Source organism: Rhinoderma darwinii, chromosome 10 (genome assembly GCF_050947455.1).
Source record: "Rhinoderma darwinii isolate aRhiDar2 chromosome 10, aRhiDar2.hap1, whole genome shotgun sequence".
NCBI classification, from domain to species: Eukaryota; Metazoa; Chordata; class Amphibia; order Anura; family Rhinodermatidae; genus Rhinoderma; species Rhinoderma darwinii.
In genome coordinates this window covers 2,258,272-2,277,727 of record NC_134696.1, presented here as the reverse complement: position 1 = coordinate 2,277,727, position 19,456 = coordinate 2,258,272, and the positions used below count along the sequence as shown (strand labels likewise).

At 45.5% G+C, this 19,456-nt stretch overlaps 1 protein-coding gene across 18 annotated transcripts in view; it reads right to left on the bottom strand.

Moving 5' to 3' along the window:
• Positions 1–7,945: 7,945 nt before the first annotated feature.
• The window catches only part of ARHGAP32 (Rho GTPase activating protein 32), a 523,871-nt gene continuing 512,360 nt past the window's right edge, over positions 7,946–19,456 (bottom strand). For 17 of the 18 annotated variants that reach the window (XM_075839129.1, XM_075839130.1, XM_075839131.1 and 14 more), the window contains 8 exons: positions 18,825–18,932; positions 18,101–18,246; positions 17,337–17,538; positions 16,738–16,892; positions 16,589–16,663; positions 14,209–15,186; positions 11,998–12,416; positions 7,946–10,516 (listed from right to left, as the gene is read on the bottom strand). In XM_075839129.1, the coding sequence (XP_075695244.1) occupies positions 8,276–10,516; positions 11,998–12,416; positions 14,209–15,186; positions 16,589–16,663; positions 16,738–16,892; positions 17,337–17,538; positions 18,101–18,246; positions 18,825–18,932 (4,324 nt within the window). In that variant the 3' untranslated portion in view covers positions 7,946–8,275. The remainder of the gene's footprint in view (positions 10,517–11,997; positions 12,417–14,208; positions 15,187–16,588; positions 16,664–16,737; positions 16,893–17,336; positions 17,539–18,100; positions 18,247–18,824; positions 18,933–19,456) is intronic. The other variant, XM_075839123.1, reaches the window with a different exon arrangement.

Here is a 19,456-nt window from a genome sequence, read left to right as displayed (position 1 = left end):
GAAATGCCACATTATTTACGCTGCGTGTGAACATACCCTTATTCTACCAGTATGTGGTTTGCAGCGTAGTAGGAAATTGTACAACCCAGTGGAAACTTATGAGGACACAGGAGGAACAGAGAAACGCCAGGCAAATGTGAGCGTCCGGGGCGGCTGTGGTTACTGATGGGATGTGACAGCTCCGATACAGACGGACATTCATCAGATAATGGAGCGAGTCCTGGACTTGTAAGTCAATGCTAAACTGCGGCTGAACATCAGGGAGAGGTTGATGAATGAGCGCAGCTCTGAACTCTGATCCGGCTCAAATCACAGGATTCTTATTCATGTAACTGGCAGGATCCTGTGCAGAGGTGACGTCTACTGATGAATATCAAGTGTGCCCGGCTCCTCGCTGCAGTGCTGGCTCCATGTATTGCGGACGCTTCAGTGCAGTGATGGGATCCCAGAGATGAGCGGAGTCCGAGCTACAAAGTACAAAGCTCCGAACATCCTACAAACCGGGGTTATATAATGAACCCGACCTAAAGGCAGCAGAAAGGTGCCAGGTGTTATGTTCCAGCTTCAGTAGTGTAACCGCAGCCTTGGCGAGATGTTTGGGTGGAGTTCTCCTTTATTATGCACATATCATTACTAGTCAGGACTAAATCACTGATGACCGTAAGGGCAAAGCTGCACGCAGAGACCCTGCAGTACCAATAACCTGCTCTGCTGTCCGCCTTATGGTGCCTACATGATGCACCGTGTGTAATGCTTGTAGGGGAGAATACCTCAATAATATGGCATCCAATGGGGCAGCCCGCTATTTTCTGCGATCTGTGAGGGAAAAAAACCTCCATGTGCCCCGTATAGAATCAAAGGCACACAGAGGTAGCGTGGGTCCATAACAGGCTATGGGCCTCATATTATGGATCTGCAATGTGTATGGACCCTAAGGTCTTAGAATTGTGAGAACTTGCATTATAGGGCACATTATAAATGGACGGATCCTATTTATTAGGTTATCTACAAAATACCAAAATGGTTATTCCCATCGACATTTCTGATATATCCATAGCATATGCCACAGATGTCTGATACCTATTTTGAGGGTCACCCCCGAAACCCATCTGGCCTGGTGAGGCGGCCACTGCATCTAGGAGGGGAGTCCATGGAAAAGTGGCCACATGTTACCGAAACCGCAGAGGCCACGTGTCCCTAATGGCAGATCGAGGCAGCCAGAGTTTTATTGAGTACTAGGAGGCGCCCTGCTGATGGTATTGATTGATTGAGATACGCAATCTACTGGTTATGGGGGAGGGCACTCCGGTGGAAGTATTAATTGGGGGTACTTTTCTTGTACTGTTTACGGGCACAGTCTCTTGTCAGTATTGTAAATAAGAGGAACCCTACTTCATGTGTTTATGGGGTGACTCTTACAACACTGTTAACAGGCCACGATGCTTACAAAGGAAAAAAAGTTTGTGTCGCTCCCCAAGTCGGGCTGTTTTCTTACAAGTAGGCAAGATGGAAAAAATATCCCCTGTAACCAACACGTCAAAATCTGTCAGCAGAACCAGGCCTGAAACACTCGGTCATTAAGTGGTTAATACTCTTAGGGCTCATTCAGACAAGCGTGTTCCTCTTCTGTGTGCTGTGTGTTGAAATAACTGACACCACCCGGACCCATTCATTTCAATGGTGCTGTTCACACACGCAGTGACTGTCTGTTGTATGAAACTTACCGCATGTCCTATATTGCTGCGTTTTTGCACAGCTAGTTGCCCATTAAAATCTATGGGTACGTGAAAACCACGGACAGACCACAGTCGTGTTTCACTCATCAGATGCAGAGAAAAGCAGCAAAATAAAAAAATAATTAAAATGTGTTTGCCTGGACGTGAAAAACGCATGCCACACGCAAAGCACATGGACACTAAATGTAATGCTGTGTTTTTTACGTGCGCAAACGACACGCTCGTCTGAATGTAGCCTTAGGTAATGCTCCAGCCACACGTATATAGATCCCCTGCCATTCACGCAGTCTTGTGCAAAGCTGTGTAATACTAAATTGTGGCCAGAAGGTGGCGCCAGAGCACTATAAATAACCAGCCAACCATTTTAGTCTGCTACCATTATATTTCATGACGGGGGTGTTACTATTCTAATCACGCGGCTTAGGCCTCGTGCACACATCCGTATTTTGCTTTAGTATTTAGAAGCCAAAACCAGGAGTGGGTCTAAAACACGGAAGAGGTGCAAATCTTTCCATTATAGGTTTTCTCTGTTTAGGTTCCACTCCTGGTTTTGGCTTCCAAATATTGAAGCAAAATACTGACCAGAATACGGACGTGTGCATGAGGCCTAATATTGCAGAATCAGGGCAGACCTCCCGGCAGTGCAGGCGAGTGTCCCACATAGCTGCGAGTCCGTCCATCCACTGAGGTCAGTCTGAGGAATCTCTTAGGCTTTATGCACACACAAAATCAAAAACGTCTGAAAATACGGAGCTTCAAGGGAAAACCGCTCCTGAATTTGACGTTTTTTAAGCAAACTCGTGTTTTTCACTGCCATTTTTGGAGCTGTTTTTCTATAGTCAATGAAAGAAGTGACATGCACTACTTCGTGGACTTTTTTTTACGCGACCGTTTTTTCAAAACGGCCATGTAAAAAAACGGCCCGTCAGAACAGAACGCCATTTTTCCCATTAAAATCAATGGGCAGATGTTTGGAGGCGTTCAGCATCCGATTTTTCGTCCGTTTACGGCCAAAAATAAGCCGTGTGAAAATTCCCTTCTGGTGGATGAGAGCACTACAGAACTGGCTGCACTTGGTGTGTGAATGATTGGGGTGCCGGCCCTCATTTATGGGGCTGAGCTTATACATGAGCATGTAATGTTATAATAAATGCATATTGAGTCGCTGAAGAAGCAGAATCATAAGTTGGTGTCCGGTTACATCCTGCGCTATATTACATTAGAATCTGTTCAGAACAAAAGCCACGGCGCCATGCTGTATCTGTGGTACAATAAATCCCGACAGACCCCACTGACTTATAATGGGGTCCATCAGGGGTTCTGTAATGGTTTCCTACATTGGCAAGAATAACGCCGCTGTTGCCCTCAAATCTGACTGAACTTCCAATGCAAATGTGAACAGAGCCTTAGATACAAAATGTTATTTCACGTTATTTACGGGAGCTGCTGCTGCTGCCGCCGTATTTTACTGGTCATTAATTGGCCCTGCTCGCTTCTTTCAATAACGCAGCCAGTGGTCATGGGAAACGTTTAATACTGGAGGGGAAGTTGCACTGGATGATGATGGCGCTTTTTTTGAGAGATTTATTTCTACCTATATTCTTAGTTTTTTATTTTCATATTTAAGTCAATGGAGTTAGATTTCTAACATATCAGTTGCCCAAACCCCTCCACACATTCCCTAATATCAGTATTTGGAGCGTTTTCTACACCCTCCCATTGACTTTAATGGTAAAATTACACCTCATGTAAACTACACCGTTTTTAACTTTGAAATCAATGGAAAGCTGTTTGCAAATGTTTTTGAGGTGTCAGGCTGGGTTCACACGACCTATTTTCAGGCGTAAACGAGGCGTATTATGCCTCGATTTACCCCTGAAAATAGGGCTACAATACGTCGGCAAACATCTGCCCATTTACTTGAATGGGTTTGCCGACGTACTGTGCAGACGACCTGTCATTTACGCGTCGTTGTTTGACAGCTGTCAAACGACGACGCGTAAATTGACTGCCTCGGCAAAGAAGTGCAGGGCACTTGTACACATTACATGCGGGGCACTTGTACACATTACATGCGGGGCACTTGTACACATTACATGCGGGGCACTTGTACACATTACATGCGGGGCACTTGTACACATTACATGCGGGGCACTTCTTTGCAACGTAATTTGAGCTGTTCTTCATTGAACTCAATGAAGAGCAGCTCAAGATTTACGAGCGTCACAGACGCCTCACATAATACGAGGAGCATTTACGTGTGAAACGAGGCAGCTGTTTTCTCTTGAAAACAGTCTGTTTTTTCACACGTAAATGCCTGCTATCGTGTGAACATACCCTTATTCGGAGTGTAATGCGATTGTTTTACAAAGGAAAAAACTGCTGTGTGAATATGCCCTTACAAAGAGCTTCTCTTTCTGGGGACCTGCCCTGCATTACACAGACAGCACATATATGAATGGACAATGTGTAATGCTTCATTTCTCCTGTGGTGGCGCTGTAAGGAAATGAAACATCTGGGTCCCAATAACGTTATTCTGCAGGTCAATATGATTACAACAATACCAACATTTATATACATATATATTTTTTTTACTACATTACTACTTAAAAATAAAAAATAAATGACTAGTCGCCATATTGTGAGAGCCATAACCTTCTTTCTTTTTTGGCGATGAAGTAGCGAGTTTTTATTAGTAAAATTGAGGGGTACACATAACTTTTGTGCGTGTGATGGAGTGACATGGCTCCTTCAGATGCTGCCGTTGCTATTTACCCCGGCATCTGAGTAGTTCAATGGCTGGTATCTGAATTATCAGCTGACACCCGCGGCATATGGAGCTGGCTCAGCCTGTGAGTCTGCACAATGCCCCTCTTCAACCTTAGTCAGAAAATGACCTATTGACTTCTATAGTAGTGGGCATGCTCTGTGGCTGAATAAAGCGTCCAGACCAATGTTGCCGTTTCCATCATCAGAATTGATTTGTTTTAGGATCGTAAACAGAATGGATTTCATTATTGATGATTTTTTCTCTATGGGCAGCTTGAGCCTGATGTCCAGGGCATGATGGAGGCTTTCGGCTTTATTGGCTTAGTGTTTACATTATTCCATGCTAGCTCATGTTTTACATGGTTACACCAGACTGAATAATTATTGTTGTGCGATAGGACACTGGGATCCACTGGCGTGAAAAGCAGACTGTAGGATAATGTGACATAGCGCTGGTCCTGTATGTATAGAGCCCGATACGTGATCCATAACAGAAGCCGTCAGAGGAGATCAGTAAATCATGTTGTGTAATTTTCATAGTCCTACATAAGGGTGCGGCCACGTTGCGTTTTTTAAACCTCAGCAAGTCATTTTTCAATGGAAGTCAGAGGTGAGATGTTTCTTATGGACTGACGGCTGCTATTCTGTTACAATGTGTTTTTTGTGCTGTTAGCCGCATCTTCATGATGTCCGACCGCATGCGACTAATGACCGCGCTGCCAATGTTGTTGCTGAGCTGCTTGTGATTTTGCTGACAGTTCTGCAATGCCTTGTAATGACCGATATACCGGCAGCAGCGAACAAACTCCAACACGGGTGAAAACGATGTCCATAAACTGGGCGGAAAACACAACAGAACTGCCGCATTACAGAGACAAAAAACGCAACAGAACTGCCGCATTACAGAGACAAAAAACACAAAAGAACTGCCGCATTACAGAGACAAAAAACACAACAGAACAGCCGCATTACAGAGACAAAAAACACAACAGAACAGCCGCATTACAGAGACAAAAAACACAAAAGAACTGCCGCATTACAGAGACAACAAACACAACAGAACTGCCGCATCACAGAGACAAAAAACACAACAGAACTGCCGCATTACAGAGACAAAAAACACAACAGAACAGCCGCATTACAGAGACAAAAAACACAAAAGAACTGCCGCATTACAGAGACAAAAAACACAACAAAACTGCCGCATTAGAGACAAAAAACACAAAAGAACCGCCGCATTACAGAGACAAAAAACACAACAGAACTGCCGCATTACAGAGACAAAAAACACAACAAAACTGCCGCATTACAGAGACAAAAAACACAAAAGAACCGCCGCATTACAGAGACAAAAAACACAACAAAACTGCCGCATTACAGAGACAAAAAACACAACAAAACCACGTCAATGACGCACCGTGCGGCCTTACCCTAAGATTTCCAATTCCTCACCATTTTTAAGATAATTTTGCATGCTGTCAGTGAATAGTGCTTTCTTGTTTACATCCACTGGCTGAAAACCTGCTCTGACCTAGTGTTGCTTACAAAGCGGTTTGTCAAAGATTAGCCAATTGTCGTTTTGCTAGTAGGAGCAATAAAATACCCCAGACTCCGTTATCAGGGAGAGGAGCGCTCTCCCCCCTCCTCAGTGACTGACGGGCCGCTATGTATGCAGATCCCGAGAGCTCCCCACCTGGATACGCTGTGATCTTTCACTGCTCATATTAGCCAAACAGCACAATATGCGGTCCTGGAAGAAGGCGTAAACGATAATCAATTAGACGAAGCAGGCACCAAATGCGCCAGAGTGGAGCACGCTGTATACTTGGCGCATCGTGTACGACCTGTTAGACACTTTTCTCTTCCTTATACCACTTTTAAATTTGGCTTATTTTGCATCAGAATGTTTCCCAGTATTTTTGCGCATTTTAAGCCACACCCCCTTGTCTCCAAAGGGATGTTCAGTTTTTGGATCAGTATTAAAAAGCGTCTAGTGAGGTACAAGCATCAAAACTGCTTCAAACTGGATCTACAGATTGTACACATTTTGTCAGTAACTCTGCCCCGCTGTTATCCCCAGTTCAGTGCCTGAGGGGTTTGTGTCATGACATGGGTTTTCTTTGGTGTTCTTTGAATCCGTGCCACCCCCTCAGATCCTGCACCCATGTTCTAATTTTACCTGGATTGTTCCTTTAAGCGTTATCAGGAGAGAGGACAGGTCCACTTTAAAATATTTCTACTTTTTAGTAAATACTTATATTCCCCTGAAATACTTATGGAACACTTATCCTAATCCTTAGAACTCTACGTTGTGCCATTCCTCTGTTATTCCTCCTAGAAATTTATGAATAAATTGATAACTGGATGTTACGTGTCCCTACAGTTGCAATATGTCAGCACTGATTGGACTTTGTCTGTAGGGACACACCCCCTACTGGTAACACCCAGTTGTCAATTTATTAATGAAATGATAGGAAGAATAACAGAGGAACCGCACAACACAAAGTTCTAAGAAAAGATGCTCCAGTATTATTAGTACAATGTTTTACTACAAGACATGTCAGGAGAGGCGGCAGCTCAACCTTAACCAAATGATCCCTTTTAAAGATGCTGATCTTGATTTTGTATTGTCAGGATCTTAAGTTGGTAAGAAGTGTCTAACACATTAGGAGCTGTTCACATCCGCGTTGAAGGCTTAATTAGGGCCGAACATATTTGCTCAGCATGCTGCGCTATTGTTTCCAGTAAAACCACAGACTGAACCCATTAAAGTCAAGGGTTCTGGTCGCACATCGGAACTGGCACTGCCAGTATTTTCTGCTCGTCTGACAGAACAAAACTGAAAGACCGACACAGGTGTGAACCTGCCCTTATAAAAACTGCAGCTGCAACATTTCCTCCACTGGGTCCAACAGTCATGAATTATTCAGGCGGAACGTAATAATTGTAAAACTCTGCAATGAGGAGAACTTTATTCCAAGAATACAACAGTCAAAAATAAAGACTTTCTGCAAACCTGATGCCTAAGAAAGAAATAGTCTCTAAATAAGTGGAGTTTAGACAGTAACAAACGATACACAGAACGTTGGTAAGACTTCTTAGTTATGGCTGTTACCTTTGAAAAACTTAAATCGGGGGACAGCTCAGTGTCACCGTTCACTCTTCATTGATCCTTTGCGATCACCAAGGGAAGCCATCATTAATGATCACAGGGTTGTGTTTGTATGATATACACATATGGTGAACGGAGAGAGGGACCGGGACCGGGACCATATCCATCATCCTTCATAACAAACCGGCTATACAAAAGGAAAAATAATCTAAAAATGGGGGGGGGGGGGGGGGGGGGGGGCACGTCAAGAGGCAATAACATGAGACGTACCACAGCGTTAATTATCATCATTATAAATGTCATGTCATATTCACAACAAACCCAATATGGATTAAATAGCAGTTCTTTATTCCTCTGCGTTCCTCCTCACATTTAGGAAGGACACCAATGGGGACGAACGTTACAGGATTAGGACATCACTGTTTACAACATAAAAACGGTCATCTAACGACGGAGTGCAGGAGTGTCGTGTCCATGTGTATTGCTAGTTGTGTATGTACTGAAGTTATTGTGTCGTAATTAGGATTTGGTTTCTTTTTTTTTTTTATTTTGTGTCTTTTGAAAAAATAAAACAGTCCACTGTCCAGCAGGGGGCTGCCTAATACGAATGAAGCTTTCTTTCCATCTTGAACCCTCCCATTATCCCCGGGCAGCGCCTCACTCCGCATGAACTTTTGTCTCTTGCCTCTGCAGGGACAACTCCGCAGCTAGGAAAGCTCCCTGACCCAGTGCAGTCGCATAGGTCCGGCCATGTGGAAGGGGAAAGGCATTTGGGTTAGATTGGCTTGTTGATCGATGGTGGGGTATGGAATGGTAATCTGCCACATTATCGTACTGGGACAGTGCACTGATGGAGCTGTGCAGCTTTCCATGGAGGGTTTGGTAGGGATAGCAGATGGCAGGGTCTCTCTCCAAAGTCTCTGGGTTGTGGCCTCGGAGGCTGTGGCTTCTCTCTGGTTTAGGTGGAGCAGTAGCAAACGGAGTGGCGTCCTCTCTGTAACCGTCTCTGTGCGAGCTGTCAGGGGGTCTGGCAAGTGACCGCTCTTTGTCCTCGGACTGTCTCATTTCTTTGTGATTGAGCCTGAATGGTTCCTGTAGATTCACATTGTATTTACTGTTTGAGGACTGATATGTGGGTGCAGAAGGCAGTGGCATTGTTTTCGAGCTGTATTCAGCAGGAGGGAACGGGGGACCGTTCCGTCCATCAGATGACGGTCTATGTCCAGTATCCTGTTGCGGTGGTGTCCGATGCTCCGAGGTAAAGTCATGCTGTATCCGACTCCTAGTCCCTCCACTCTGCTTCTGGGGTAGGGATGGTTTATCCTGGGGCCCATTTCCATAAGGCGGGAGAGGATGCGCCAGACGTTCATCGGCCTCTGCTCTGGCAGGGTAGCGGACATCTTTAGATTCAGCAACACTAAGAAGCCCGGGGGTTTTTCCAGGGTCAGACCTGCTTCTCAGATGTAGGACATCCAGTCCTGTTATGTCCTCCACTAAGGACGGAGTAACGTTGTCGTACTGAGACATCACAGGTCCCTTAGATCTTTGACGTGTTCGGTTCTCGCGTCTCAGGGACTGTAATCTGTACCGGTCCATATCCTCCATATCCCAGGAGATGTGAAGAGGTCGAGGATGTTCAGGGGGTAAAGCAGGGGGGACGTCTCGGCTAATAAAATTGTGCTCATGCAGACTTCCTCTGGGATATGGTGCCAGCGCTTGTGACCGATACGTGGACTTGGGCTGTAGTCTTGTAGTATAAGAAGCAAAGTCACGACTAGGATAGAGGTGGTACTGACGCAACCGTAATGTGCTGTATGGGTCCATATCATAGAAGGTGCCATCTGAAGAGTAATATGTGGTGCTCCCCGTGAATGGACTGTAGCGATAATGTACCCGTCCATTCTCAAAGTAAGGCTGCAGCTGAGTGACATGATAATCGGAGGAAGAACTGACTGGTGGGCATGGTTTGTACTGGTAGACGGGGCGCGGGCAGTAGGCAGACTCCTCATCTGGAGGAACCTCTGTTCTGGAAATAGGAATTGTACGCATTGGAGGTGGTGGAGGCTGCATAGGCACATGCATGGATTGGACCCGTCTTATGGTCGGATATGGTGGAGCTTCCTCTGAATAAGTACGTTGACTTGGACTCAAGGATGACATATAATCTGGGCGACTCCTTGCACGAGCATGCTGCAGTCCCGGGTGCTTGGCCTGGTTGATGTAGGTGCCATAGAGTGTAGAATTTGAGGCAGGCGTTTCACAGCGGGACATATAGGGTTGTGTTGGCATATGCAGTGGAGCACTGTCCGCCTTGTAACACTTGGGGACTATACATGGTTTAGGATGCACAAAAGCATCAAATGCCTCATTAGGATTCTCTGGTTCCACCTGAGAAGGATATGGGCTTCTGTAGGCAAGTTCTGCGCTCTCAGGCGGAGCAGAGGTTTGATATGAGTGTCTGTATCCATCCCCAATTTCAAGCTTTTCTTCGGTCTTGGGCTGGGAATTATAAGGATGTCGGTAGCTAGCACCTTGCTCCATCAGGCTTTCCGATTTTACATGAGCGGAATAATTGTGCCTGGGCAATGCGTCCTCCAGAGACGATGGCAGGGTGATTGTGCTCAGGAAGGAGTGATAATTGTTGGCCGTTATTGCATCATTATAGTTGGAGTGTAGGGCAGTGGCCAGTCTACTTTCCATGGTTCTCACCGGTGGGGCTGGTGGTCCGCTACTGTGTGTAGGATGGGATGGAAAAGACTCAGAACGCTGGTGAAAGTGACGTCTTGGACTGGGTCGATCCGAGGAAGAGGGTGGAGTACAGAATTCTACAAGGTAGCTGGAGTTGGTCTCACATGGCCCAGAAGGCGGCATCTCTTCAGGGGGAATGGATCCTGGCACCTTGAACACAAATAATCCAGGTGAGAAACATCCAAAAAACTAATCATTTGTATGAATTAAAGCGTACCTAACTGTTCAAAATAAGCCGTCATGATGTGTACATGAGGAATAACACTATCTCTGGCCATTATAGGACTTGTATACGGCTTTATTTAACAGTTTTCCCTTCTGCAGGCTCGCTCTCTAATTCTCTGAGCTAGTGGACGGAGCCTCAGGGTCTGTTCACACGCAGTGTTTTCAGGCGTATTTCGGGGCATTTACGTCTCGAAAAACGCCTGAAAAAAACGGAAGCTGAACGCCTACAAACATCTGTCCATTGAAAGCAATTTGAAAAACAGCATTTAGTTCATATGGGGTGTCTTTTTACACCTCTTTTGGGCTATGTTCACACTGAGTTTTTTGATCAGTTTTTTGACGCGGAAACCGCGCCGCAAAACTCGGCAAAAACGGCCCTAAAATGCATCCCATTGATTTCCATGGGAGGCGGAGAAAGCATATTTTGCGGCGTTTTATGCCCACGGCGCTCAATGGCCGCGGGCGAAAAACGCAGCGAAAATCGGCGTGCAGGGAGAGGAAATTTGAGGCAGAAATTCCACCTGCAAAAAACTCTGTGTGAACATAGCCTAAAAAGAAGTAGCATGTCACTTATTGAGGCGTTTTTTGGAGCGGATTTTCCATTGAACACTGAAAAACGCCTCAAAAGAAGCTCCAAATTAAAAGCAGCTTCATTTTCAGCTTCAAAAACTCCTGAAAATCAGGAGGTTTTCTCTAAAAACAGCTCCGTATTTTCAGACGATTTTGAGTTTGCGTGTGAACATAGCCTCATGGTTATCATGTCTTCTATACACTGCACACATAGAGGAGACTCTGCTCTAACTATCACATATAAAGAAGCTGCTGCATCAGCATGGAGGGGATTACACCACAGCCGTAATGAGCAGTGTAGCTGAGAATCCAGCACTGGGGGGTAATAGAACTCTAACCGGCAGCCTGTGTCGCTTCTCTGTTCCTTCTCCTGCTTCCTCCCTCCCCTCCATAGACTTCTATTGGCAGGTTGTGAAGACCCCTACCTCCTGCAGTCCGTCTCCCCTGCTCTGTAACTAGGGATGGATTTTGCGCGACAACAGGGGTGGGAGAGCAGCGTACAGACTGGGAAGCAACTAGATTTTAACAGTAAATAAAATTGATGGACATCAGGTATACTGTTCGTTGTTTAAATGTACACTAGCACCTCAAACAAGTTTTCACCAAATAATAGGCATATCTATGTGTTCCCATTACACACCCCTTGACTGTTCTGTATCCTTGCCATTGCTCTGACATTACACACTGGTTCTGGTCAGGACTAATATAAAGGTAGGGTAGCATAAAATGTCAATGGCTGCTATGGGCAACGTCCCCATTGATTTCATGTATGACCACATATGTAAAGATCTAATAATACACGGACATGGTGCCAGGACATATGTGCCACACTGTACCTGGGATGAAGGGCTCAGTCCTGGGGTGACCGCGGACGGGCTGTCTCCTGGTAAAGTGCTGAGACTCCTCACTGGACTGTACTGGATGGTGGTGATGGAGAAGGATGATGTGCTGGGGGTGGTCGCTGCAGTGAGGACAGGACTGGTCTCCGGGGATACAGCTGCCGGGGCTGGCATTAGTACAGGAGATGCTGTCTGTGGCAGGAGATCTGGGGGGGGCTCCTCTTCTGGTGGGGGTGGCAGTGGTAACTCCATGAACTGCAGGTAGGGGGATCTCTTTTGACTGGTAGCTTGTTGTGCAGATTCCGCTAATGCCAAAGCCAGCATACGGGCAGCATTTTTGGGAGGAGGGGGAGGAGGAATGAAGGAACCGCTGGTAATGTGGGCAGGATCCAAAGGAGACTCCGCAGCGGATAATCCTGTTAAATAGAAAGAAAAGCGTCATGTTTCATAGCCACTGAAAACATCTGTCTGAATAAGGCCTAAGACTAACATGGAAATTGTCAGTGTGACGGCTGCATGTATTTCTATGGGACTGTTCACACGGCCGTTGTTTTAATGGAACGTGTGAAAGGCCCATGAAAAAAATAGGACAGGTCTTATTTTTGTCAGTTTTCACGGATCCCTCAATAGACTCAAGTGTAAACCGGTCGTGAAAAATTGCAGTTTTGACACCCGTTCATCTGAATCAGGCCGAATACGCAGAACGTTACATAATACATCATATTGCACCGGTTCAAAAACATCCAACCCTCCACTTGCTGTGAATTTAACTAGTTAGAGTGCCTAAGCACCACGTGCAGCAGGGATCTTGGCTCTGGATGGGCAGCAGATGCAGCCGTGGGAACAGAGAACTGTAAATAGCACAGGGTCTTTTCTACTCTAATTCAGTTACTAGTGGAAGATGTAAGAACTCTGCTGTAGTCACGTGATTTCTGACCTGGAGCGGTGGGATGTGCAACCTTTACTAATGACTAATTGTCCGGAAAGAATAAAAACAAATAAAAAATAAAAAAAACAGTACTCCCCTAGCCTTTCCACTGGCGATCCAGCGGCGATGCTCCGGCGGCCCTTCTGCTGATTGCTTGTAGGCAGCGTGTGACCGCTGCAGCGGAGGCCACCGTAGCATCAGCGCTGGAATAAGGGATGGGTGATTCATTAATGCCAGATTAAACTAATTCCACTGTAAGGCTGAATTCCCGGGTGGCATATTTTGACCTCACGGATTTCGACACAGCAAATCCACTACAAAATCTGCATGTTAAGGGCAATCATTTACACAGGAGGGTGTCTCAACTCATTGGGAATTGAATTACACAATATAGTAATACTAATAAAAATACTATATAAAATACATACAAAAAAAATATATATATTAATAAAGGTATTTTGCCAGTGCAATTGAAAGGGAACACTGGATTCATTTCCTCTTCCCTATTAATTGTCGGTATCAATTTTTACACCCATTGAAGGCGACCTAATATATAACAGTCTTGCCCCTTTTTCCTCTTTTCCAATACCCATAACTTTTACTCTTTTTAAATAAGTCGCAAAACTTTATCCGCCAAAAAGTGATTGACGCGCACGGTTGTCCTGGAATAATGAGGATCTTAAAAACAGACATGAAAGTTACTGAAACGTTTTCCTGGCTCGCTGTGCTATGATTTTTCTGTGAATCCTGTTCACTTCTACGGGAGTTCCCGGAAACAGTTTAGCTAAACATTCTCATCTGTTTCCGGAAGACGCAGCCACCCCGTCAGAAAAGTGTTCTGAGCCCTGCGACAGAATGTAGGACGGAGGCCAATTGTAGAGATAAGTGCCGGTCCTAGAGTTGGGACTCGCATCTATAGGACTGTTATGGCATATCCTGTGGAACCCCATTAACTATATACGAATAAGAAATCTCCACGGTCAGAGAAGGTGCTGATGAGCCGCAGCTGCTCCTCTGTACAATGGTCGGTGTGAGGTTTCTGCTGGAATCCTAAATAACTGATCATCGCGCCCCCCCCACGCCAGTCTGTATTACTTTAGAATGAATGTTACATTGTAATTGGTCTGTGTATCCGCTAATGTTACAAAGTACAGAAGGTTCTATCTTCCTCCTGCCGCTGGTTTCATAATTTTGCAGCGTCCTAATAATACAGTTACGTAACAACATAATGACTATACACAAAGTGACCCGGCAGGTTTGGTGCATGAATTACGACATACCTGGGGGTGTAGGTGAGCCGGGGACAAACGTGTTCTCTATTCCTGACAATTCTGCCTTCTCCTGGGATGATCCCGCTCCACGGCTGGTGATGAACTCCTGGTTGCAGGTGTCAGTGAATGAGATGTCCGTGCTGTACACAGCATGTGCGACTTCTGGATAAACTGTCCCTGCAATGTCTTCACTCTCTAATCCAGGGCTGCTCCACTGAGAAGTTACAGCGGTGTCCACAGTCCTGGACGATTCTGCAGCTGCTGATAAAGGAAGGAGCACAGGGGCCATGTCCACAGATCTGCAGGTAACATCGGGAAGAATCCCCAGGTCTCTAGAGCAGTTCTCCTTGCACCATACAAGAGACTGAGCAGCTCCAACACTTCCAATCATTTCTGATACCCGGCTAGGCAGTGAGATAGTGACAGGTTCTGAAATGGTTAATGGTGGAGAGCGGATTGCTTTGCGGCCCACTTTTGGAGAGAAGGCTTGCACCACTTTTTCGGCAAAGGACGGGGCTTTCGGAATCTTCTCAGCGCTGGGACTACGATCAGGTGTTAGAAAGGGACTTCTCATCCGATCCTGGTAAGGGGACATGGGCTCCGAGCTTAGGCCGCTGGCAGAGCGTTGGGGTCCACCTTGTAGCCACTCTCTGCTGCTGCTCAGTGCGGAGTCTAAGCGGAATGTATTGAGAATATCCAGCCTTTCACGGTCTAGTTTGGGTGGACTGCACTGGAAAGACATTGGGTCAAAATCTAAACTGGCCACCCCAATATCGGGGGGACTCAGATCTTCATCTTCATGAGATCGCATGGATAACATGGCGGGCACGTGAATCAATCCCTCATCTCCGTCGCTGTCTTGATCATGAGGCAGATTATCGTACGAGTTGCAGCGGTTACAGCTTTCCAGTAAATCCCCATTATACGAAGCAGAAAGAGCGTCACTACTGGAGCGTGGGCGCCGAGGACGGAAAAGCTTGGACTCCACTGAGAAATGAAGACAAAATCACGGTCAGATCTTCCCAACAATAACCGTAAAGACTTGTCATTTACCCCTCTATCCGGCGCGGAGGTCTGATCACATCACACACAGCAGGTTTGTTGATCCCTCACTGGTCAACCTAATGTTTTCCGCTCTTATGTAAATAAAACCTTCTTGTTAGATACAAGGGCTAAAAACCTGGACAGGGATATCGCCTCTGAATGTTAATAAGTGTCAGATTTATCAATACTAACAATAAAACGGTCTTTGTTGTCCCTAACAATCAGAGCTCAACTTTCAAGTCTTCGGCCCTGTTCACACAGAGTTTTTTGTCGCGGAAAACGTGCCGAAAATGCCTCTCAATAATTTCAATGGGAGCCGGAGACGTTTTTTTCCCACGAGTGCAAAAACTGTCTCGCAGGTAAAAGAAGCGACATGCCCCATCTTTGGGTGTTTATGTCTCTGACCTTTCATCAATAAGAGGCAGATGAAGTGTATTTCGCTGCGCTTATGTCCGTGGCGCTCAATGGCCGTGGGCGAAAAACGCAGCAAACCGCGTGTAGGCAGATCAAAATCTGCCTCAAAATTCCAGATGGAATTTTGAGCCAGAGTTTTCTGTCTGCAAAAAACTCTGTGTGAACAGGGACTTGTACTGCTCAGGAAAAATGAAAAATTCATGGACAGAAAGCAGAGATCTTGAAAATGGTGAGAAATTAAAACACATTAGAGAAAAAGTATCAAAATAGGTGCAAAGGAAAAGTGTTGTTGTTGTCCATAGCAACCAATCAGATTGCACATTTTATGTCTGGGGCCCTTTGAGAAACGACCGCAGCGACCGGATTGGTTGCCTTTGCACCACTTTTGATAAATCTCACCCAACGTATGTTATAAAATATCAGCCCTGTCCCTCGTGGAGTGACATTTACACATGAAGAACAGAAGGTTATTATTCAGGATAAACTAATGAGAAAACAACGAGGGGGGAAGGTGGGGTTAGCAGCAAAATTTACCATAGCAACTAATAAACTGGATGAATCTGTCCTGCAGCGATCACAGTCATATTGGCAGTCGAACCCGGGTGTATGTTGTGCCGGTGACTTTATAATATGTGGATGATGATGTGCGGGGGCAGCACAGACGTGCGGATGATGTGATGTAGGAGAACGCTGCGCTCAGTGCAGTTCTGGTTCAGTCCCTGAATGTGGAATTTTGTTGCACTTTATCCAAAATACAGCACCCCCCACACCCCAAAAAAAAAAAAAAATTCCTTCATGTAACTGCACATTACAGGGTTATTTCTATACCAGGTGAGGTGGATGTCTGTCTGATAGGAATACCCCTCTAACACCAATTATTCTGTTCCTGGGTAACATGACGCCTACGAGAGCCGTGTCAGGGGTGACGTACCTTCAGCAGCCTGCAGGGAACTAAGCGACTCTTCACTTTTGGCCGAGCGCATGGTCCCGGTGTCTCCTCTTCCACCTAAAGAGATGAAAATCCATATTACATAAAACTTTCTTATAGCCCAGATCCCAGCTGAAGCCTCCGGCCCTCACCCGCTAACGCCATGGCCTTCATCTCAGATGGTTCACTTGGGTTCCGGGTCAGTTTCCTCTTAGACATTGAAGAAGACGATGACGACTTTCCAAGGTTGAAGAAGGAGCGCCAACTGCCCACCGGAGACTTCTTCATCTTGGGGGGTGGTCTTTTTCTTACAGGAAAAACAAAGTCACGGTAACTGGATGACAGACATTATACAAAGGAGAAATTTCTATTTCATGAACAATGAGGCTCATTTATAAATACTGTCTAATAGAAAGACTGGCCGTGTTGCCCATAGCAACCAACTGCTCTCTGCCACACTGTGATTGGTTGCTATGGGCAACATGCGATCAGAATCTTTCTATGTTCTGTGGAAGGATATATGGTCATTATGGATATAACAAGTCTATAGTGTTTACATTTTAAGAATCGCCATCATAGCTTTCCTGTAAAGCTGTGGTCTGAAACAAGCTTTTTGGAAACCCCAGCGTGCTTAGAGGTCAGGACATGCTGGAAGTTGTAGTTTCCCCGCTGCTGGTTCCTTTCCTCTACCACTAGGTGGAGCACCGTCCCCATAAGCTACAATGTGTCAGCGATCATCCTGGGTTCTCACCTCTCTGATGGGAAATCAATGACTGTGTGAAACTTGCCCTGCAGAGCGGCTGGTCCTTCTCCCACCTCTATGTATTTACTGTCTGCCACCACGGGGGAGTTTATTTGAGCCTGTGTCCGTGCTTGGGCCTCTTCAAGGCTAAGTAGTTTTGTGGAGGGTGAAGACACAAGGAGAGACTTTGGCCGTGACAGAGAAGTGTGACCTAATAAAAAAAGAGGCAAAAAATAAGATTACATTTCTAGGCATTTACTGTGGAAGAATGAAATGTCATTCAGTATGAATCTGATTTTGGGTGTGTTATGTCAGGGGGAGTAAAAAAGGCTTCAACACAATGTATTGCTAGAAACAGGTCAGGTCTTTTTTTGCTTTCAGTCTTTGGTTTTTGTAGATAAGACAGTGCAAAGAGAGGAGCCGTCCCTGGCTGACCCTCTCCCGACACAGCAGCGTATTCAGGGACTGCACCTATTAATGTGAAGAAATGACATTTCAAGGTAAAACTGTGCTAATAAGCAGCCAATATGAGCAAGCAGAGCTGCAGTGTATAGCATGGGGGAGGTCTGGGCAGCAGCCTCAGTCTCTGAAGTGGAGGTGGATTTCAGACAATAGACAATGCAGCTAAGCTGGAGTCACTGATCATAGCAGAGCTAATAAGCTGGTGTGTATCTGCACATTATATAGAACATACATGTCTGTCATTCCCTCCCCTCCCCTCCCCATCGATAAGTCAGTACACGTCTCCATAGTTTTGTCCTTTATTCAGTCACCTGCTCCTTCTCGTATCACGGAGCTCAGCTTGGCGCTGAAGAGCACCTCCACATGGTTCAGGATGAACTCCACAACCACAGACTGGATCCGCACCTCCATGAAGGCTGCCGTCCCACTGAAACACGCCGACTCAATCTGCTTTGATCTAAAAAATAAAATATTAATGGAAAATCTAATCAGCAAGTGAGATTCACTGCCTGTGGTGACGTCCCCCTCCCCCACCCCAAGAAAGACAAAAGGTTTATGAAAAGATCATTATTTGGCAGAAATGAGTGTTACGTTCAATATTCCCTCGCATCGCCCCATTATCTGATCCTTCTGCCACCCCATAACGGTTATAAAAAATATTTCTAAAAATTTATTTTCCAGAGCGCCAATGAGAGACTATTGATGAAAGCAAACAAATCCCGTCATCACAGGAAGCGGAGATCTAATTATCGCTTGGTTTGGCTGGAGGTGGATCCGCTCTGGGGTTAGGTCTCGGCAGTAATCATATTCTTCCCTGCTCATAACCACATCCCCCATTATTTGACACAGATGTTGTTATAAATCAGCTGCTCCCGCAAAATCACCCGTCACCAGCAATTGTGTAAAATGTGTCATCCCTGCAGACATGGCCTAAATATCACCGGCATAGGAGGAGAAGGAAAGAGAAGGTTCAGAGACGAAGGGAGCCCATCGCCATCCTGCCATGTACCATACCCGGAATTAACGGTCCCATACCGGAGCAGGTTTGGTGCCCAGACGATGGCCAAGTTCTTGGTGTGCATGTTGGTGATGGAGCAGTAAGTTGCCAGTCGAGAGAGGTGACGCATGAGAAATTCCAGTGTCCTGCAAATAACACAAGTGACCGGCGTGTGAGCCTAAATACATTATCCTGCTGACCAGTATGTGTGCCAGGAATATTCTATTGGAGAAATTGGACTTCATTATACGAACTCGCCCGGATATCTGTAAATAAAGTTTAACCATTGCAAAATAAAAACGAACAAAGTACAATTCTAACAAACGCTCTGCTGTGAAAAGTCTTCAGTCAGTACAGATTTTCAGTTAAAAAAAAAAAAAAAAAAAATTCACTGAAAGCAAGCATGGATCTTGAAAATGTCAAGAAATATTAGAAAGTTGCAGAACTATTCATTATCCAGTGATGAAGCTTCATTTACAGGGGACACTGGCCCTTTAACAACATACGTATGATATAACAATATAATCTCAGAAACGGACTCATCTATCAAGAAAAAGTGTCACATGATGTCGTTACATCGTCTAAGTATAAACAATGTCCGAAACCAGCACCGGACGTTATAGGCGACGATTTCCCCAAACCCTTATTACAATGTAACAAATCCTCTGAT